At 35.1% G+C, this 23,436-nt stretch overlaps 2 protein-coding genes across 2 annotated transcripts; one reads left to right on the top strand and one right to left on the bottom strand.

The window, feature by feature from the left end:
• The first annotated feature begins 295 nt into the window (after positions 1-295).
• Positions 296-2,478, top strand: LOC116166282. The gene has a single exon (XM_031481171.1). It carries the CDS (start codon positions 991-993, stop codon positions 2,392-2,394), a length of 1,404 nt encoding a protein of 467 aa, XP_031337031.1. The 5' UTR covers positions 296-990; the 3' UTR covers positions 2,395-2,478.
• A 16,246-nt stretch (positions 2,479-18,724) lies between these two features.
• Positions 18,725-20,493, bottom strand: LOC116165971 (UDP-glucuronosyltransferase 2C1-like). The gene is made up of 4 exons (XM_031480751.1): positions 20,195-20,493; positions 19,348-20,148; positions 19,078-19,297; positions 18,725-19,024 (listed from the first exon to the last, which is right to left on the bottom strand). Exons 1-4 carry the CDS (start codon positions 20,430-20,432, stop codon positions 18,745-18,747), a joined length of 1,539 nt encoding a protein of 512 aa, XP_031336611.1. The 5' UTR covers positions 20,433-20,493; the 3' UTR covers positions 18,725-18,744.
• Positions 20,494-23,436: the final 2,943 nt, after the last annotated feature.

Here is a 23,436-nt window from a genome sequence, read left to right as displayed (position 1 = left end):
TCCCCCTCCGAATTACCGAAATGGATTTTGATTTTTTTAAATATCTCGTTTATTTACTAAGATATGGGGGGTGGTAAGTTTTCAAATTGTCACCCTGTATATTTAATATATATACGCGGAGCAGAAAAAAGTGTCGGAAACTGAGACAAACGTAGATATACTTATATCTATATACTTATGTAGATACCTTATAGAATAGGGATCAGTGTGTTCCAAATTATTTAATGATTCTACATTGTGTAATATGATCAGCGCCAAAATTGTCCCCCTCTCTATCCATTCCGGTGCCGACAAGTTCCTCGAATGCAATTGCTCGAAATCAATTGCTCGAAATCATTTGCTCGAAAATCAATTGCTCGAAAGTCAATTTTCTCGAATTACAAATTCCTCGAACGGCAATTGCTCGAAAACGGTTTGCTCGAATTAAGTTCGCAATTAACTTAAATTTATGCATGCGTGATCAAGTGAAAGGTCTTCCATACGTTTTGCCTATACTATGCTTATACCTAAAGAGATGTACTTCACATCCGTTCAGTAGTGTGGTCATGATAATGAAAATAACCTGAACATAAAAAGTGAGAACATATTATATTGTTGATTTGGGTTCTTGGGTTTTAAAAATTAAAAAAACAAGTGTCCATATTGGTGAAAGTCATTCAATATATTATGTAATATGAGGTATGCACCATAATAAGGTTTTCTTGGAGAAAGCAAGTCATGATCAGTTAAATGTAATTAATGATTATTCATCTTCTCACGAATGATTTCATTATGTTAATCTGCATTAGGGTTTTCATTAGAGTGTATAATAATTGCTCCGTAATTATCCTTAGGTTAATGAGATGGTTGTTATTAGAAATGATGGTTATTCCTAATAGGTGATTAACATCAGAATGCTTACAATGAAATTTGGAAGGAGAAATTCCCTATAAATAGCCTAGTAACCCAAAAACGTTTGTTAGTTCAAAATTTGAAAGCTCACAAGTGAACATGGCGTTAGAGTTCGTGTCCAGTGAGAAAGGGAAATCCAAGTTGTTTTTCGAAAGTTTTTTGTTTATCAAGGATAAACAAGTTGATACCAAAATTTATTGGAAGTGCGAGCACTCCAAGAAAATGAAGTGCAAAGCTCGTGTGATTACGGTGAATAACTTTGTGTCGTCAAGCAATAACGACCACAACCACAATGCCGACGCAGCGCAGCTGGAAGCCAATAAGGTCATGCAGAAAATAAAGGAAGACGCAGAAAACACAAGAGATACACCTCAGTTCATTGTGTCCCAAGCTTCTGCTGGTTTGGGAAATGCAGTTGCAGCTAAATTACCAACAGTCAACAATATTAAGCGGACCATTAGGAACGTCAGAGTGAGAGAAAACGTTGCACCGGCCATACCAAGACATCGGGAGGAGATCATTTTCCCAGAAGAGTTTACAATTACCACAAACGGCGAACTTTTTCTCCTGCACGATTCAGGGCCAGTAAATGACAGAATTCTGATTTTTTCAACCGCACGTAACATCAACCTTCTGGCGATGTCCCAGCATTGGTATGCCGACGGCACATTCAAAGTAGTTCCACCGCTTTTTCTACAGCTCTATACCATCCACGGGATAAAAGACCATGTAGCTATCCCTTTAATATATGCTCTTCTACCAAATAAGACAGAGCAAACCTACTTAAATCTTCTTCGAGAAATAAAAAACCTACTTCCAGCTGATGATGCACAACCACAGACCATCATGACAGATTTCGAAGTAGCAATGATAAATGCCATAAGAATTGAGTTCCCGCAAACCATACATCGTGGATGCTTCTTTCACCTCTGTCAAAGTATTTTCCGACACATTCAGGAAAATGGCTTAAAACGGGAGTACGAGAGAAATCCAGAAGTTGCGTTGACATTAAAACTGCTTCCAGCCTTGGCATTCGTTCCACCTCAAGATGTAATTCCTGCTTTTGAAGACATTTGCGAGCAAAACATTTTTTCTCCTGAACTGCAAGTTATTGTTGATTATTTCGAAGACACGTGGATCGGTCGCCCTCAACGACGTGGACGGCGCCCGCCCCATTTCGCGATCAACATGTGGAATTGTTTCGATGCCGTACAACATGGACTTCCAAAAACAAACAACGCAGTGGAGGGATGGCATCGAGCTTTCCAAATGCAACTGTGTGCAGACCACCCAAACATCTGGAAATTTATTTCGGCATTAAAGAGGGAGCAGAGTATAAACGAATTACGAATAGAGCAACATATCAGCGGGCAACCACCTACCATCAGTCGTAAGGAATACCGTGATTGTGCACAAAGACTTTTAACACTAGTAAATAGTTATGCACCTGACATAAATATATATGATTATGTTCGTGGAATAGCACATAATATATCATATTGACAACATGTAATTTTTGTTTTTCATAATATGTACCTTCCTAACTGTATCACATTCCTATATTTAGCAATATAAGCATTACTTGGTTGTTTGTGGTTTTCTTATATTTACAAATCAATGATTCGAGTTAAGGCTATCTCACAACTTTATCTTTCGAGTAAAAGATATTCGAGGAATTGCTGTTCGAGCAACTTACAATTCGAGCAAAATTTCATTCGAGCAACTTACTTTCGAGCAATTGATCTCGAGCAATTGGCTTTCGAGCAATTGCATTCGAGGAATTTACCTAGAACCATCCATCTAAGCGATATTGGTGTGTCATGGCGAGAAGTCTATAAAAACAATATAAAGATAAAATAAAACTACTGTAGGTAAATACATCAGAACCATAGTCATTTAGAACGATTAACACCTTATGAACAAACATGAGAAGTATTAGAGCGTACGAGTATATCTAAATTTGTGCTGGTCTCTGCATCGAATAGTATAGGTACCTCATTAGTCATTATTGATCGGAGTTCAAATATAAACTCCTTATTCCAGCATGAACATGCTGCTGACTCACATTAATCAATAGTAATTGTACGCTTTTTGAAATTGAATAATATTGTAGTTCTGAATCTAAACATCTGATGTCTGGAATCGGTGAAAGCATTGAAATGTTAAAGGAATAATAATATTCGGTAACTCAACTGTAGCGACTACAAACTACAATACAATGCACAAATTGATATCCAATTAGGATTCTATAATAATTCTATAGTCGAATGTGCAGTGTACAAAGAATTGTGGTAAATAAGCAATGCAGAAACTCTTAAAGAAATTGCTGTATTATAGGCGATTTTATTATTTTTATAATCTAAAACGCGTGTGTTATATAAGCGGAAAGAGGCAATTGACAGTAGATCTCAGATGAAATTAAAAATGTTGTTGACAAAATATTAATTTTAAATTAATGAGGAAACTGTATTTGACGTACCTGTAATCTGACGTGAAAGATACAGGTTTATACCTGAAAATATGCTATTATGTCTTTCCACTCAACGATTTGGTGTAAGAGTAATCTTAACGCTGTAAGGCGGAAAACTCTACACCCAAAATCTTCAAAGCGTCTTCACTGAAATATCGTTTTGCAAGTTAATCTATGTAACGAAAGTTTTGGTAAAATTGTCCGCACATGCTGCCGCAGTTTTCGCCTGAATTTACTTTCTTCCAAATGAATATAATTCCAAATACGCTCGGATAGGTAAACTTGAGTTTTCAGAAAGGTGAAGGTCTTTTTTTGTTTGATATTTGCATCTTCCCTATTTCAACCTGTCTGACGGAGCGAATTTCGCCCCTAGTATCTTAAATAATTCGCAACTAGGAATTGTGCTTCACGCAATTCCAACGAAAGTGGCGCCTTGAAGACGGTAAAATATTTTGAATTAATTATACATTCACAAAATAACATTTCAATTTGTGTTGTCGGAAAAAGGAAAACTAAGGAAATGGTAAAGCCGTCGCTCTCGCACTTTTTTTTTCATGCGTAACTTTTGACACGTATAACAAAGTATTTAATTACCTATCCCTCTACTAAAGACGGCAGCGTAAATGTTCATTCAATTCGGTCTGCACAAGGGAAAATCATGTCAAATGCACTTTTTAAACAATATAATGTATACTACAATATTCTGTATCAGAGAAGAAAACATATTCTTGACGTTTTTAACTTGACGGAAATCTAATGTGCTGTGGTTATTTCGACCGTTTCATTGTTATGAACAAATGCGTTCGTGATTTTGGACCTACTGTACGTCCACCTGTGTACATGATAACTCGCGAACGGTTTCGAATTTTCTAATTCTGTTTTCAGTAACAGGTAAACAATGGTCAGGGACTCACTGATTAAATTTTAGTCATTTGGACTTTCTGTCCGTCCGTCGGTTTACATGATAACACCGCTCACTTGTGTACGATGATAACTTGCGAACGGTGTTAAATTTTCCAATTCTATTTTCAGTATTGTGTATATCATCTCCCAAGGAAGAACAGATTCTGTTTTCACGAGTTTTTAGTCTAAGTATCCATGAACTATGTTTTTCTTTTATCATAGTCCATGGCTACTTAGACTAAAAACTCGTGAAAACAGAATCTTTATAATTAATTTTTTCGCGTACAAGAAGAGGTAGAATGATCGTTTCACATGATTTAGATGCAGAATTTATATCTCTATAACTTTTATTTGAAGTATTTTTGCGTAAAATAATTAGGAAACGTTTGCGAAAAGAAAAAGTAATTTCCCATGTTAAACGCCTATGTTCCACTTTTCGATTTACACCCTGTACAATGTACATATTATACATCTATACGTCTTTCGCTATAGAAACCGTTGCACGTCATTGATTTGTGTATCAATTTTAGACATATGCTGCAACACTGCAACATGTACAAAAAAAAAACAAGTGTGCGAAATCTATAGAAAACTTGTCTGAAATTGATTCATAAATCAATGACGTGCACCGGTTTTTATAGCGAAAGACGTTATATGATATAACCAACTACTGTCTAAAATTTTACAAGCTGTCCGAAAAATTTACAAAAAATCACTCGAAAACTATTCATCTCATCCCCATAGATGGGGTAGCAAAATTTAAATGGCGTCCTTGTCGATGCTTACAAAAGCTTATTAAGTACATTTTATTAATTCGAAGACTATTCAGATAATCATATTTTCTATTGAATCAAGACCAAGGAAACAAAATTAGAGTCAGTTGCGGTTAGAGAATTAAATAAACTTTTAAATGACGTAACACGCAACTCTATGTGCGATTAAGATGTGTTTAGGTAATTAATAAACGTAAAGGCAAAATGAAAGGTTGAAATTAGTCCAATTGTTATACAAACGTTCTACCCTTATGCCCTCCTATTATAGAACTTGAAGGGAACTGGAAAGAAATCCTGACGAGGCTAATTAAGGGAGATTTAAGAACATGGGTAACAACTTGAGAAGAGAACTTCGCAGAATCTTAAGAGGTGCTGAAAAAGAAATTGAGCAACGCTTGAAGGGAACTTAAGGAAATTTGAGAATAAGTCGAAAATATTTGATAAAAACTTGAATGAGATGAATTGGAGAGACACTTAAGAAGAAATCGAGAGAAACTTAAAGGCAACGTGAAGAGAGAATTTTGAAAGAACTTGGAAATAATTTTATAGGTGATCGTGGAGAAACTTGAAGAAAAGATTGAGAAGTCCACGCAAACGTAATTTCAGAAAGAGACCTTAGAAAATTTGTATTAAAACTTCTCAAAAATATGTGAGGAACTGGAGAGATATTTCAACGGATCTTGGGAGAAGCTCGTGGGGAACATGAATGGAATTTGAGATACTGAGTAGGATCTGAGAGGGGGAAGGGGAAGGAACCTGTGTTCTAGCTTCTAGTGGAGGAGCGAACTTGGGAAGTTGGGAAGCAACGGGAGATTGTGTCTCTAGGTCAAATCGCGTTAAAAATTTACAAATTGGCACTATGGCGGATAGAAAGAGTAACTACTAACTATCGAAACTGATATTTACAATAATCTCTACCCACGAAAAAGTAAATAGAATTACTTTTAAAATTTATAATGTTTATTCTGTTAATACGAGATGCACCATTCTATCTGTTCTTAATTGCCAGTAGTGTAAATATAACAAGATCCAAAACTTTTATGGTTATTTACCTAACTATGATACATAGGTATCAGTAAATAAATGAGTTTTTTCAATGAACACTGAATTACGCGACTACACTCCCAATTAATTACTTTTTCTGACGCAGGAGAACAATCCTTCCAATGCATAAAACGGGAAATATGAAGCTTCAAACAGACACGAGCATGCAGTTATTTCTACTTATTGTAAAGAACTTACTTTCATCTGAAACGTGAGCTTGATTTTCTATGCCACCATACAGTGTTTTAATAACGTACACGGGTTTCAGGTACACACGTACATCTCCGTTATTTATTTTGTTATATCTGTGTTTCCATTGCCTCATGTACTGTTTATCTTTAAATTTATGTTTAGGGTCGCAGTTTATTGGCAATGTGTGCGAAGTTTATTTTATTTAGAAGCACTCACTCAGCTACGGCAGTGGTTGAAATGTCCCAAGGATTTCATATTGTTTGTTTAGGATTGTGGTCTTTTGAAACCCTTGTTGTGCAGATAATGCAAAATTAACCTTTAGTACAAAAGCCGAATTTATTTAATTAGGGCCATCAAAGGAATGCATACATAACCATTATAACGCTTTGTGCAGTCGTAAAGAGCAATTAGTATCCTAAGAAGTAGGACTTCATATAGAAACAAATGACGTTCTAACTAAAACATTTAGGTGTGTTTCAAGTTGTAGATTTGCTTTGTAGATCTTTTGTTATAGAAACGGTTCAATTGGGTTTCTAGTTCAGCTGTCAAATTCTATTGTAAATCATTATAATAAAATTCATGTATATTTATTAAAAACTATGTGATTTATTGATTGAAACAATATGCTAAGTTACAAAGACAGTATTCGGAAATAGTCAAAATTAATTAATTTAATTAAATTGATTAGGGTTATAAATTCGTCACGAATGTATCTTCATTGAATACCAAAACAAATTTCAATTCCCGAAGAATTAATCAATATCAACGATAGTATACATTTCTAATTCTGGATGAAAACTGTGAAACAGGAAGAATCTTAGTATTTTGCAACTAAAAAGAACTAGAGCTCCCCCCACTAGGAATTTTTTGCGAATAAAATGTGGAACTGTTACCAGAAGTGCCATAGAACTGAATAACTTCGTTAAGGGATGGAATAATCGTGTGAATTCAATGTTGAACAAATCCCACTCGCCCATTTCCAGTCAATTAAAGTATTGAAGAAGGAGGTGGAATATACTGATTTTGTTATGTACTGCAAATGGAAGGACATTCAAGAAGAGCAAAATATATAAATTGGACGACAGAATTAATAATAATACTCATACCTTAAAAAAATTCGAAAGAACTGGTGACGTATACTTTCATATGTACAGATATCAGAATAACTTAATAACGTGCGTTATTGGCGGTAAAATAAACAATTATACAAAATAAAAACACAAAAAAAAGTTCCGGTATAGTTCTTATTCAACCGGAAAAGCAGCCATCTTGAAATTATTCCTTTTGACGATTATTTCAAAAAGGTAATGAGCCCCGAATCGAAATTTCAAACCGTTCCTGAGATACTTATTCTAATGGTCCACTTTAAAACGCCACTCCGTATACCTACAGGTAACCGGACCCAAACGAAATATCGGTTCCGGTTCGGTTTATATTTGAGCAAAAATATTTATAACGGCCATGAATTCCAAAACGTGACCTATGGTCAGTGCAACTAATTTACAATGACAAGGGGAATAAAGGAGGAAGAGGGAAATATGGATTTATTTTTATTAATAAAAAACAGAAGAAATACATAAAAATCTGAAATAGTTATTTGTACAACTAGTTTTGAAAGTGAAACTTTTTTTCATGAATTTGCTTGCTTAATGAGGGCAAAGCCCGAGTTAATCAAGCAAATTCATGGAAAAAAGACACTTTCAACACGTGTTGTACACGAAATTTTTTTGCATAGTGATCCATAATAACCCACAATTGAATATAAGCAGGTAAGCAGAGGTAAATAATTTAGATTTTATGTTTTCTTACAGGTTATCGATTTCGAATTTTAATTTTATCATCAGACCTTGCTGAAAATAATTGACTAGTTGTACATAGAAATTGAATAATATACTGCTTACCGTCATTTAAAATATTGAATGAAAGAGAGTATGTATATCTGTATGAAGGACCGTATGAGTTACATTTATATTTTGATGGTAGTTGTGAATGAAATACAAATTTTGGTAGTTATTGTGGACGAGATCTAAAAATATATAAAATTCACTATGTGCGTTATGTCAACTTATATTAAAATTATGAAATAAATAGCGTGTCGATGATGATAAAATAAGGTTATGTTTTAAAGAAAGATCAGAGGCGTATCAGTATGTATGTGAAATCAGTGGCGTGTCGTTTTTTGTTTAAAAGGGGGTAAGGATTTGTATATGTGGTCGTTGTTAAAGTCTGTTATATCATTTATTAGTGTTATATTAGGGTCGAATAGTGCTTTCTGAATTTCGAAATGTTCCAGGATGAATAATTTGCTAAGATTGTCTGATTTGTGCATTAATTTACAGTTTTCAAGTGAGATGTTTCACGTGTGTGAGTACCGATAGCTGAATTGGGATTATTTCTTTTATGCTCATTGAATCTTATTTGAAATTTACGGCAAGTGAGGCCTATATAAACGCAGTTACAGTTGTCGCATTTTATTTGATATATACCGGAATGTTGGTGAAAAGGTTGTTTTTGGATGTTATTAGTAAATATATTATATAGCGTAGGATGGGATTTATTGGATATGGTGATGTTATGTGGTTGAATGTGGTATTGAATAATTTGATTGACATTCGCGATTTACTGTCACCCAAAAGTGGATGCTATTGTTCATAGACAGGACTAAACTCCATGAAAACGCATAGTAAAAATCGTGAAAAAAAGTACCACTTTCCATACGATTTTTCGTTAAAAAAAGTTCGACAATTTCATCACTATGTAAAAAAAATTATTTATACAGTATTGTTTTTTACTTTCTAAAACTTCGCCCCACCTTTTATTGTTTACATCTACAGTAGTAGCTAAATTATCTATCTGGGCATAAATCACTATCAAAATTACAATATGGAAAACTAAGACGGAAACTGCTTTACAATTTGAGGAAAACGGTGGTTGTTGACATCATTATTCGAACTGTCAATTGACATAGACATAGTAGAACATATAATTCCAATTCGCCTTTCTTGTTTAATTCGTTATGTTGCTGGCTACGGACGCGATTGATTATCTTATGGAATCTTAGCGAAAAGTGTGAACCTCAAGTCCAACTTGGATGTAACAGATAAGTGCTAAAGGAATTATATATCAAAAGAATATGCTTTTTATTGGGACTTGTGTTAAATGTTTATCACTATAATAAAGTTGGATATTAGTTCTTTTGAAATTGTGGATAATAAATAATAAATATCGGATTTTTAATGAAATTTTGAAATAAAGTGTTCCAATATTTAATTTCATCTTCTTTGGCAGTTGCAACACGCAATAATCTGTTAGGCTTAATATCGTCTCATTTATTTGTTTATTGTTTTTATCTAATTAGTCGTTTATGCATCTAGCTACCAAAGGCATACTTGTATGTACGCCAAACGAAATTAATTTGACCTGTATACTTTTGATCATCACTATTCACTAAAATGAAATTGACGTTGATATTTTTTCATTTTCCAGTCAATAGCTTTTCTGTTGTGGATAATAAACGATGAGCCACCCTCGCATAACCTTTGTAACTGATTTACAAGTCTAACAATTCAAAATATAAAAGGGGGACGCTACCGAAATCAATACTAGAATACTCTTAATATGCGTTTTATGGGACTATCGAGATTATAATGTATGGATCCCTAATGGAACTCCCGTGTTCTCGTATCAGAAATGGGATTTTAGATAACCACTATAAAAAAGTTTTTATAAGAAACTATACTAACTCCAAAGATTGATATTACGAAGACAATAAGTTATATTTAGTTAGACAAGCGATCCAACCGCAATTATTTGTCAAAACTTTATTACGGCTCGTCTCAGCTTTAACGTTGGATTGAAAAAAGTTGAGAAATTTTTATTCAATAATGCTTTTTAGTTCCCTGTTACTCCGTAAATTGCTTTTTTTTAGTAATCGGTTTGCTTATCTAATTTGAGAATGGTATTCGTGAATTAACCTACTTACAGGCCATTCAATGAATAATTACAAGATGTTCAGAATGCAGGAAGCGTACACCCCGAGGTACACCCACACTTAATCATAGATTAATCGAATTGATAGTCCGCTGTCCAAATCCTTTATTAATTGTGTGTTTACATTCTTTATCACAAAGGCGTAACGAGGATAAGGCCCGCCCGAGGACAATTCTCCAAAATATTCAACCAGATTCGGTGAGGTAAGCTAAAGATTAATTACAGAATCTTCAACCTTTTTATTTTCTATTTTGCATTTGTTTGCATAAGCAATTATACTATGTAACTTAACTCAAGTATTACTTGGAGCCGACCTACACGCTTAGTTCCAAAGAAAAAGTGTACGTCACAAGTACGTTTTTAAATTATAATAAAATAATCAAGCAGGGCATGCAGTACGGTTATACGCAAAACGATTTAGTATTAGTTATTAATTAAAATTTTTTTTTTAATTTAAAAATTTTATTTAAACGAAATATTTAAAATTGTGTAACAAAGAAGAAAACAAAAATTAACTATAACAAAAAAATTTCGTCGAACTGTTTTTCAGTTGGGAGAGTGCACAGGATACATGCACTATTTCCACGTTGGATGGCCAAGGGTATCCTTTGAAATAAAAATTGCTTAGCTCGTTTGTCGCCGGATTCCGCAATTAAGCTTTTGCCTATTTTATTAAGAAATTTCCGTTTTTTTGCAACCTCGTATTTTAAAAATTATTTGTCTGATCAGAAAAGAGGAATAGAGTTTTCTATTCAGTTTTGTAACAGAATTAAGTTCCCATTGTCTGTGGGCGCCAATTTCGTAACGCCCTTTATAAATCAGTTGTGTAGATTGTGTGTGCACGAGTTGTAACGAGAGCATTTAGGTTTGGATTAAATTTATGAACTTTTCCCGCAGAAATAAGCAAATTAGAATTTTTTTAAGCAGTAAAAAATGTCAAGGTTTTTTGAGTGTCTTCTCTGACAAATTTTAGGCGTGGTGAATTTATCTGGTTGATTGGGTTAGACGAAATATGTGTCATTTCTACTTATGCATTTTGTCAAGATATCAGCGATAGGGTAAATTCAGTCCGTTTTAATGGAGATATACTCGTAGTAATGCATTAGTGAACTCATCATGAGATAAACTCGCACCGTGTGAACTACTGATGGTGTTGTTTTTGGAATGGAATAGCGACCTTTAAAACCATCTGAGGTTGGTAATAAGAACGATACTAACTAATGAAAATTTATACATCACCATTATGAGTGACAATCCGCCATTGAGAGCGCTCAAAATTTTACAAAGTAAGTAAGAGAGTTTGCTTAAATTCGTTAATTGAGAAATTTTTGTACGAGGATTTATTTCATTCAAGTTCAAGTGACGCGACTGAACGAAACACTTAACCCTTTGTTCGCATTTTATGTAAAAAACACACATCATAAACATTCTTTCGTTATCGTGTATCAACTAACGTGATCAATTTAAGGGTGACATACTAAAAATACACGCATCGCCCTTGTGAAGGAACATTTTCACATTACTAAGAATTTAAGTATACGCTGCGGAAACGAAAACTTTCCCTTTTCTGTATAAAAAATCAGTAAAATTAACCTTGTGGTTTCTACTGCATTCATTAAATTCTGTGCCATTAAAAAAAGTTACACCCAGTAAAGAACGTTTCCTGGTCATAAACAACACGATAACAACCCCCAACGCTTTATTATCTTCAAAATGTTACCCGGAGTTTACAAATTTCAAGAAGGACGTCAACCGCTTTCAGTAACCCATCCAACTGACCTCTGATAATCGCAAGAAGTTTGGTCTGTACAGTAAAACCGGATCCGAAGTCATTTATGTATTTCGAAATTTAAATCCTTATAAAAAGGTCTCATGTCTGAAATTATTAATGATAACGATTTTTGATTTTTAAATTCGCCAATTTTATGAAAAGTTCCTGAATATTTTTTGCAATCAATGTTTTAGACAAGCTAGTAAATTAAGTTCTTAAAGGTGTCTTAACCTAGAACCGGTAATCCAGTTATCCAGAACGCTGATTGAATTATTTAAGGGCCCCATTCACATGCGGATATGTACGGCGGATCTGTACGGCGGACAGATCCGTGTTGAGCTACACACAGGTGGATAATATGGCTGTACACAGATCACGGACAAATCTCAATAGACGAGCAGGCGGCGTTCTGTCGCTATTTCAGTTCTGTAGTACTAGCTCTGGGTTGTGTTCTTTTGGGTGCTGTGGTAATTGGTATGGATCATAAGGAGAAACTGACAATAATTTGAGGATATATAGTATTATTTGAAGATACGAAAAAAAAGAGACTGTGGTCAAAACAGTGATTCCTGAAACGAAAAAAGTACCCTCTTGTGAGAATTAGAAACGAGAGAGTTTCATAATTTGCACAATTTATTAAAATATGTTCGCCCAGCTGTTGAGAGGAATGATACCCACATGAGGCAGTTACCAGTAGAGAGGGGTTAATTGCCACGCTCCAGTACTTAGCAACTTGAAGGAATTTTGAAGACCTAACATTCAGTTGTGCAATCTCCACAGTTTCTCGGGAAAAATACCTGAAACTTTCAAATAAACCACCTGCCTTGGCAGAATATGCTAGGAAATGGCATAAAATTATTTCATTAGTAGTTAGGTGTAGGTACTTGGTTGGTGGAGTAAGCACTACAATCTTTACCAGTGTCTAAATTGTTCCCCAAAAATGCGCATTTTGTTCGGGAATGTTAATATCACCGTAGTCTTCAAAATTCACTTTTAAAATATCACCAAAAGGTAACTGATCGGATTGTATTTGACTAACAGTTTCACCATCAGTTCTCGGTGTTGTTCCGCAATTTTGCTTGTAAAGTTACCCAAAAGATCATTCAAACCTTTAGCCAAAGAGTACTATGGGTACTCTTTGCTTTAGCACAATTTGCGCCTGCATTATATTCAAAGTAATTTAAACAAAATATTTTTTTCAATGACTCTTTAATTGGAGTAGGATTAGTCGCATTTCCATTTTGATTTCTTAAATTTCCAAACATATTTTCAAGAAGTTTCTATTTTGTGATTCTATGTCCGACAAACAAATCCGTGAAACGACTATACACGTGCGGATTTGTCGGGCTCACTGTCCGTACTCGTCGTCCTGAACGACGGATGGCGAGCAAGATATGTACGCCGAACAAGCGGATACACACATACGAATTGATGCAGATTTGTCCCGCGTAGGTACATGTCCGCCGTACGTACGTATCCGCATGTGAATAGCACCTTTTAGACTCTAGAAGGCCGCTAAACGAAACGCAATACTGACAAAACGCTAATCTCTCGTCTTGACTCTTCGAATGCCACAACGAGACTCTCCTGGTTGACTACCAATTACTAAAACCAGAATGAATTATTTCGTGCAAAAACTAATCTCCTCTCTCTATACTAAATCAACTTAAAACGCATATTTCATGGGGCTATCTACACAAAAGCTGACAACAGAATCTACTTATCTTTTCCCAAGAAATCCTTAATCTGAGTGTAGGATACGTAACATAATCTGACCCGTTTTTGGCGTGTAAAACAAGAGCAACTCTCGATAATGTGGAGACATTAGACAAATATGATTTAAAACAAAGACGTTACTGATAGATATGACGAAGATGACAAATAAAACTTGCCGTATTCCAATCGACCAAATAAAAACTTGAACTTGACACAATCAATATTTGTTTGAAACCTTGACCGTTTTTAAACTCCGCCTATTTCAATGGAAAAAAGATCGCAAAATTTCATTACAAACTTAATCCAGCTGTCTTTTGAATGTTTATTTCATCGTTAAAAAGTAAACAAGACTAGGAATCAGAAAGGGCTAGAAAACGTGATCACAGACCAAAACTACACAAACTCAAGTAAATACTATGCGATCAAAAATGAGTTGCTACCGAGTCACCTTTGGAATTTTTGTTTACATAGGAAATCGTGCTCAAACTTGAACTGCCAAAGGCAACTAGACCGCCAACTCATTTTTGATCGTCCATTGTAAATAACCCCTTGAGTGATAAGTTACTTACAATTAAATCCAACAGCGTTGCATAAACCCGTTATTACTCTATCACCTAATTCCAACCTAACTCCAGTTGTTTGTACAGTTTAAGGCAGTCAATTGAAAATTACTTAAGCTAGAGAAAGCGAAAACTCGTATAATATCTTTGCAGATCTAAGTTCCATTTTATGAGAATTAGTGCAAATCGATATCAAATTATTCGGAAGCATGTCGATCAAGTTATTACTTCATTATCATTCAAACTGTGCTTGGAATAATGCATGAAGCTATGCTGTCTTTGTAAACATTGCCTACGATTTTGCATGCATACATACTAAATTAAATCTATGGACAATCCCGATTAGTTCTTCTTGTATCTCAGCTGAGTGGCATTTAAATTCGATAATAAAGACGTTCAGATATACACTTAAAGTGATGTACATTATTCTGCATTTACAAGTGTGTTGCCCTTGTTCATATTTACATAAAAATCCATACACATATGTCCGGCTTTCGTACTTTGAAGAAGTTCTTCGAAAAGAAGTAACTAAATTGAATTAATCGATTCAGCAACATACGAAACATTATTGAACAAGAATAGCACCCGTGGAAATGAAAGTGGTTCTTGAAAACATCAATTTATTTTTTGGGCGAAATCTTCCATACTGAAAGCAAAATATATTCAGTTGACGTATGCAGTATTAAAAGATTAAAACTAAACCGGCTTAAGTTTATTTTATTCTTTTTCGTTTGTGCTGTTTGATTGACATAATTTATTTTGGTTAATATTGGAGAAACATACGGTTTAATATTAGATTTAAGGTGTTTATAATTGCTTTTAAATTTTCTCACGTCTGTTTACGAACCTAGTAAATTTATAATCCTCTGTAATTTGGGCAATCCGAGTGTGTGATTTAAAAATTATTTGTGAATATAAATGCAATTATATTTTGTTTGCAAATCTAGTTTTTGTGGCCTTTTGATGGCCATTTTCAGTGACGAATAGTGGAGTCGACAGCAATAAATAAAAAAACCTACACAACTTGTATCATATTTATCGTTCTATGTAATGTTTTATATCATGTAGATGGTAGATTTTTCTGGTAAATTTCATTTAATATTGCGTCCTTAGATATTAGATCGTAGTACAATATGCTGCAACGGTTGTGTAGGGTTTTTGTCAAGTATAATTTTGGTTAACTTTATCTTCGTTAGCTTTCTGAATTTGCACGATTCAAGATCTTTCTGGTGAAGACCAAGATGGCGATTAATTTGCTTGGAACATAATTTGCATGTGAGGTAAAGTTGTTGCGAGATGGGAATTGTTTGAAAATCGAGACATCCGTTTGGTTTGACTCACAGAAAACAGATTGGGGAATGTCTTAATGCCGTTTGCCGGATTGGAACAATTTTTTTTCATAGATTTATGTTGATTTTGGGCCACGCGGTAATTTTTTTGGTTACGGAAACTCGTAACAAAGTTGAGCGAAAATCGACAACTGTTAACGAAAGATCGCGACAGTCAAGGTGTTCTTGTAAATCGTACCATCATCGGAGTCTTGTCGAAGAGTGCCTTTATGGCGAAGGACCTGATAGGCAGTTCAGGGTCATATTTTGTTTGTTTCTGTAATTTGCCGGCGAGATTTGGAAACGTAAAATTGTTATTAGTAGAGAACCTTGCGGGTTCTAGTTCATGTCGAATTTGAGGCTCAACCCCGTTGTTAATAATTACTTGAAACCATCGTCTACGTAAAGTTTAATGATCCAGTCTCCACTGAAATCTCGATAAACAAGAAACGTAAAAATCGGATGTGATGTTCACACGAGTTTCGTCCGATCGTGAATCGTGATTGATAACAACACGTCTAGACATGTTCACATGGCGCATGACGTAAATTCAGATCGTCATTCAACAGAATCAAGGGGTAGATGATATTTTTAGAACAATTAAAGGAGATGGATGCTAATGTCCTTGTGATTTTGTATTGATATCAGATAGGAAAACCAAAAAATATTTGGTTCAACCACTTGTGAGACAGTTACGACAGAATTACCTCCCTCCCCCCCTTCGACCCCCATTACACGTCAACAGAATCGCGTGTCTTAAAAAAGATTATTCGTCCACCACAGCTTTAGTAGTGTAACAGCTTCTATGCGCAAGTTCACGCGAACGAATAAATAAATTGTCTTTTATAAAACAAACGAGACAGATTTTGTTTTAAGTAAGTCCCAAGCCTAATGTGTAACATTCGTAAAAAATGTATACAGGGTGCTCAGGAATTCATAGTTTCTTTTGCTATACATTTTTTCATTCTCTTCTACATTGGATTCTCCACTGAAGACTAAAAAGAGGGTGTAGGTAATTACATCCCTATATCTAGGATGACCAAGACAAACAAGCAAAAAAGTAATCTTAAAAAATTTAAAAAAAAAGCCAAAATCCACTTGCATTCATATTCCATTTGTACCAAATCTTTTAAAATTCGTAAAAATCCGGCCACGAATAATAAAGTTAGAGTTGCACATGTGCAATCCATTTTTGGCGTGCTAGTTCAATTTCATTTTATAAGAAGTATATCCTACCTTAACATTTCGGTAGGATTGGTTCACAAATACCTAATGTGGGTCTGGGCATGCGCAATAATTGTTTTGTGTGTTTTTAGTCTGCGTATTTAAATTTATTTTTTTATTTGCATTTAATTCATTCCTTTCTTCTTTTAAAATTTCAGAAAAATGCGTCCACAAATAAGAAAATTAGCACTACACATGCACAACCTATTCTTTGACACGCCAATTCTATTTGACTATAAGAATAAGAAGCATCTTATCCTTAGCGTACAGAATTTATAAGCACAATAAGGAGTGTAAAATTACGGTACATGACAAAAAAAATTTTTTACTGTACCTTTTTTAGTAATAAATACAAGTCTCGACACCATAACGAACCAAAGAATGAAAAAAAAAACAATAGCTTTTAAGGTAAAGATCTGGTAGCGACACAGTCGTAGGGACTGACAGACGAACGGGCAAACGGACGGACAAAGTGGCCACAATACCGCCTTTTTTATTTTTGTGGAAATGTGGTAAAAATGACATTCGACTTGGTAAACTATTAACAATGCTCACAGAACCCACACACAGTGGGCGATTTAGTAAATTTCGGAAATTTAATTCATTACACACAGAGTACATAAGCTTGTATATGACAAAAACAGGTATATAGTCTATATATGTAGTTCAATTGCGTAGGGCCAGACGGACAAAAATACAAGAACTACGCTCTTACTTCACAGTTTGGTCTATAAATATTTAACGTGGTCCAGTTAAGTTTTAATAACAAAGATTACTTCAATTTGATAGCAATCTCCGAAAAATGTTAAAAGTAGCATGAGTAAACTTTCATGTACCATTATTCCGCACTTTCGAAAATATTGATAACTTTTTGGCCATAATTAAACAGTGAAATATCAATGAATCGGCTTGTACTACACCAATCTATTTCTAGCATCAGACAAGCGCAATAATTTACGTTGAACGCTAACTTCCAATACATACCAAAGGCCTCGTGTCGTGGATCCTTCGAGAAAAAATACCATAATTCTGTCTAGGGTGCGTTCAACCTAGGACACAGGGTATACGTCGAGGTATACCTCTTGACATTGTTTGATATTTTAATAAATAAATAAGCGGTTCCATCTTTTGGCATATTTTTTAGAATTGAATTGAAATGTGCTATTGTTTGCGTGTTGTTTGTTTCTCTGTCAGTTCGTTCTTCCGTGACCAAGCCGCTTTGAAGATTCTGGCCAGATTCAGAACGCCGAGTGACAGGAAAAATTACGCCCGGTTTGAATTTTAGGCAGTAGACAAAAAAGCTTAGGGAAAATGAAGGTATAAATAACAGTATGTGAAAAGAACAAGCCATCTCACCAACTGAAGCAAAGTTAAGAATATTGGTTTATCAAACCAAGCAACACCAATAGAAACGGATATGGTACAAAATAACGTTGCATCGCACAACAATCCACACTGGAATGCTTTTTAAACCGGTAAGAGGTACAAACGTGGGACATCCGAAACGAAGTTTTAAGCAATAATGATGCCGATAAAGCAAAATATGCGCTACAGTCGAAGTTGATGGCAGACCCAATCGCGAAGAAGCGGAAAAGTAGCATGTTCACACAAAGAAAGAAATGGCAGATCTAGAAATATGTGCACCTACTTGACCGAGTTCTGTTACATTTTTAACTACAGAACTTGAAATTTTTTACACTATAAATTTATGCTAAAATTGATTTATAAAACAACAAGAAATACTGATTAATTTGTTTATACTCTCAAACAGTGCGTGTTACCCCGCATATTTTGTAAAATACAACCTTCACAACGATTTTGCGTTTGTTTATACTTTCAAGGCAGTCGTAGAAAAAAAGGTATTCGTAACCACGTTGCTTATTTATTCTTCTTTTTCCTTGATAGTGTAATTTTTTCTAGACGACCTCCTGGTTTTATAAGTGACATAACAAATTAAAATAGGTGCCGTAACTAAGACAGCAAAAAAAGCCACTACGTCCAAAAGAAAATGTTGGTACCATCTTAAATTTAATGCTGCAGTTTTCAGGTGATGGGCGCCATTATGTCTTAAAACGTACTCAATCCAAAAAATTGCCTTCTCCAGTGGGTTTTGGGGATTATCTCTTAATATATTGGACCTACTGCGTGCATTGTCCAAGTATCTAAAATAATATGCATGAATATGGAATATGGATTGCTAATATTCTATACGTACTTTGGATCTTGTAGAACTGCATTGATTGCTTTTGGCAGTTGGTCACCAGTCAAATCCGAGAGTCCTACAGTAATGCCGTGGTTATTTTCCTCAACAATGCGCATATTTAAATATTGGTCGCCGTAGATCGGAATACCCACAACGGGAACTCCATGATATATCGCTTCAAGAGTACTTAATAATCCACCATGTGTTATAAACAATTTGATGTTTGGATGAGCTAAATATCTACGTCAATCATATTGCCTATGCACTATTAAACTACCTTACCCAGTACGTCGTTTTGTGGTACCCACTTTATTATCTTAACGTTTGGCGGCTGACCGGGCAGAGACTCGTTTTCCCATTTCCATAGCACTTTTACATTTAACGCTGCGAAAGTCTTCAGAATAGCTTCTCTGCGATTATCGCTTAAATCTTGACTGCGAAGATAGGAACCCATACTGAAAAAAGCCACACCCTCTTTGGCATTGTCTAGGTATTCCTGCAGGTCCGGCGGAAGAGCTTTGACTGGTTTAATGTGGTAACCTCCGATATCAATCATGTTGGGTAAAACGGGAATGGGTGTACTTGTACTAATATGGGAGTTAAATAGCGTTAAAGAAACATTATAAAAAACATCTGTAAGATGAGGAACGGCGGGAAAATATTTGTGCATAAGTTCATTTTGGGCGGGAAGTATCTGAAAGTGAAATACAAGTGTACTGATCACATGTACTATCCCGTTGTATAATCTTTCAAAGAAATTCATTTTACTTGAAAAACGGGTATGCATTTCTGGTAGATATGACGGTGGTATAAAGATTCCCATTTGCGTGTTTGCAGTTAGGGAAGGGGGTATGGGTGAAGAAATAATGCAATGGGCCTCGAAGTGAAAGCAAAAACCATGAAATGCTTCATTGATTAGCCGCTCGAGGATTACGAGATCAAACTTCTCCTTTGATTTGATTAATTTCTGAACGTTCGTGTGATTGAGGGTATTCTCGATAAGTGGAGTTATACTTTTGGCAACTTGAAATATGCTTGTAATGGCGCTCTCATCCGCTAATGTAAATGCGTCAAGCTTACTTTCTAAAATTGGATCACACAATATCATTATAGCTTTTGCGATCGTCACCTTTCAAAACATCCATGGCGTTGTCTACGTAAATTGTTCGAATGTTTTTGATCTTCTGTTTTTCTTCCATTGGGGTTATTACTGTAACGTCATGACCCCTGGACGCCAGTTCTTTTAATAGTACCTCGCCTAGTTGATAATGACTGTATGAAGGGAGATGAAAAATACCCAGAATTTTTGCGGCATTTGTTACACAAGTTATTTCACAGACAATGTATAATACTCTAAAAATGAGCATTTTGGTGAGATTTTAAAGCCTAACTATGTAATCCAAACACATCACGGCATATTGTGGCACCTAATCACAAAGATAACTTATATCAATACGCAGTTAGAATAATGATAAATATTTGAATGATTGGTCTATAGAGTAAATAAACTTTACGTAAGTTGGCCCAATTTATAGTGCTTCTTTTCATCAATGAGTTTTAAAGGTCGATTTATAAACTTTGTCGACTGGCAGTTCGTAGTTCACCGAAGATATTGACCAATGGAAAAAGAGTACCCATTGGGGCACAAATTTGTGTCAAAGTCAAACTGTCAAAGTTGCTCGCTTTGGCGTGTGAAGTGTATTAATATAATATCCTTAGAAGTCTTTATATATGCGCTCATTCATCATAAATCTTTCACAGAAATAATTCTTGTCCCTTTCATGAACAAACTATAAACTAAAAATACCTTAACCGAGGTAAACTCTGCAACGCTGACGCGAACGTAAAGTTTATAAATCGGTCTTTAAGGAAAAGTTTCTAGAAAATCCTTCGTATTTAAAATGGTTCCTTTCTATGATATTATTGCCTAATTGACGTATTAAGTGTTAAATGTCAAAATGCACATGATGTTGTAGATTATTTACATTATGCATTGTTCGTAGGCATACAAGACAGAGGTACAGTAGAAACTCAGCTTTCGGGTACATTTTATTTAGGTAATGCCGAGAGCTGTAAATGTAACCCTCAAACAGATCTCTTGAGATGCGCCGCATTTGCGAGGCTACACTATGGGATTTACTAAGCTCTTTCCACTACATTATATAACAAGTTTTGAGAGGCACAGCTTTCCACGTGTATGGGAGCGTGCCATAAACGTCATGCGAGTCTGATGTAGCTTTTCAAACGTGCTGCACACTGTACTTTTTCTACGATTGGAAGTTATTCGTATGTTAATTGAACTCAATAAGAAAACGATATCTTTTTTTCATTAGGAATTATTAGTTCTCAAAATTAAAAATGGTAAGCCGCTTATATTAGGGTGTACGTGCTAAAGACTAAACGTTTTAGTAAAGAACCTAGAACCGGGGGTCTGGAATACCCCCCAAGATGGAAAAATGCAATGCTCATTTCTCTAGAATTATCAGATCTTCGTTTACTGGGGGGTATTCCATACCCCCTGGTAATAGTTCACCCTCAAAACGTACACCCCTTAAGGTTTTTCTAATATTAGGGTGTAAGTGCTAAAGGCTCTAAACGTTTTGGTAAAGAACCTAGAACCGGGGGGTCTAGAATACCCCCCCCCCCTCCCAAGATGGAAAAATTGCAATGTTCATTTCTCTAGGATTATCATATCTTCGTTTACGGGGGGGGGGGGTATTCCATACCACACGGCCCCCCCGGTGATACGTTCACCCTCAAAACGTTTACCCCTTAAGATTTTTCTAATATTAGGGTGTAAGTGCCAAAGGCTCTAAACGTTTTGGTAAAGAACCTAGAACCGGGGGGTTTGGAGTACCCCCCAAGATTGAAAAATCATCCAATGTTCATTTCTCTAGAATTATCAGATCTTCGTTTCGCTAATGCGCTAATTAAAACAGAAAAAAAAGACGAGGGAAGGTCTAAATTCAATTGTAAATTTACAAAAATGATGAAAGAGAAAAATAATAAATATGCTGGAAGTGTTTGGCATAGGGATTGTATTCCTCTAATTATAATAACAAAAAAGATGCAATAGATTTTTAATTTAAGCATCACATTAGCATTTTGTAGACGTTTAATTATTCACCACGCTAGGGAAAGTTTGCGAAAGCAAAAGAAACGAAAAATCGGAGGACAGAACAACATGATTGGTATCAACTAAATATGCCTAAATTAATCAATTTATGCCACCAGGGAACAGATTTGATTTTAATATTTTAATTTCGTTTAACTATGTTTTGAACGTAATACACATAAATGCCACATTTGCCTTGAGTCATTTTATATTGAAGGTAACAGCTGTATTCGACAATTCCGTGAGGCCTGTGCACAATTTAAAGCGAAATATCCGCAATTTTTGGACCGAAAAAATTCAATTCGTAAATCCACAAATGAAATGTAAGGAACATGGTATTGTCTAAAAGAACGAAGGGTTGCAAAAATAATGCCTTCGTGTATATTATGTGCTTCTATCCGCGAGTGTAATGCGAATTTTTCGGTTGTTTGCTTCGGATCCGATTATTGTAACTGCATGTGTTTTTCACCTTATTTAAGTTCTGAGAAACCGAATTAAAATGGAATATCTGCAAAAATGGAAAGTTGTGCATATTGTATGACATGTACGCAGAAAGCCTATACCTAGATACGCGCAAAAGTTTTTCAACATGCAAACCAATACTACGCAGTCTACGCACCACCTGGCACAATTTAGAGTTCAGCAATGCTTTTTAAAAATTCCGGCATTATGCATACTGAGATCCATTTTATGGAGGTTGCGGGATTTCTTTCCACGTTCATATCACATCCATTTTATGCTATAGTGTGAACACGGTGTATTAATTCTTTTTAGGGTGGCGAACACGCGAATTGACGCTTTTTTCTCGGCTTTTTTAAATCTTTGTCCCATGTGCGATATTGTCTATACTGTATATTGATGTGTTTTGTAGGATTATACTAATATTGCAGTATTTTAAAATCAAATTTATCAAAGCCGCGGCTATTGTTCTAAAATTCAGTTTTCAGGCTACATTAACCTTTGGCATGGATTTAGAGCTGTCCGTAATTTTGAGTTCTGTTGGACGTTATTAGCAACGGTTTGTATATTTTAATCAAGTAGTCTGTGATGAATTAACAAAAAACAAAACAAAATTTATTCCAGGCAAAAAACAATGAAAATAATTAAAAGCTAACTTTTTACAAATAAATTTGCGAAAATGCAACAATGGAATAATCTTTAATTTTGTATTGTTTGTATTTGGCTCTTTTGGATGACGAGTTTGCCGACCACTGCGTCCTACAGAATAAAATTGTGCCGAGCTAAACCGAGTCGGA

Source organism: Photinus pyralis, unplaced genomic scaffold (genome assembly GCF_008802855.1).
Source record: "Photinus pyralis isolate 1611_PpyrPB1 unplaced genomic scaffold, Ppyr1.3 Ppyr1.4_LG3a, whole genome shotgun sequence".
Taxonomy (NCBI): domain Eukaryota; kingdom Metazoa; phylum Arthropoda; class Insecta; order Coleoptera; family Lampyridae; genus Photinus; species Photinus pyralis.
Note: the sequence above shows the minus strand (reverse complement) of the source record. Positions and strands in the feature narration are given on the sequence as shown.

Excerpts from the sequence above, each read along its gene's own strand:
- LOC116166282 (XM_031481171.1), top strand. The coding sequence starts at position 991 with ATGGCGTTAGAGTTCGTGTCCAGTGAGAAAGGGAAATCCAAGTTGTTT.
- LOC116165971 (XM_031480751.1), bottom strand. The coding sequence starts at position 20,432 with ATGCTCATTTTTAGAGTATTATACATTGTCTGTGAAATAACTTGTGTA. Across the intron at positions 20,149-20,194 it reads CGCCATGGATGTTTTGAAAG|AAAGTAAGCTTGACGCATTT; the intron begins GTGACGATCGCA and ends ATCCAATTTTAG. Across the intron at positions 19,298-19,347 it reads ACCACAAAACGACGTACTGG|CTCATCCAAACATCAAATTG; the intron begins GTAAGGTAGTTT and ends GTAGATATTTAG.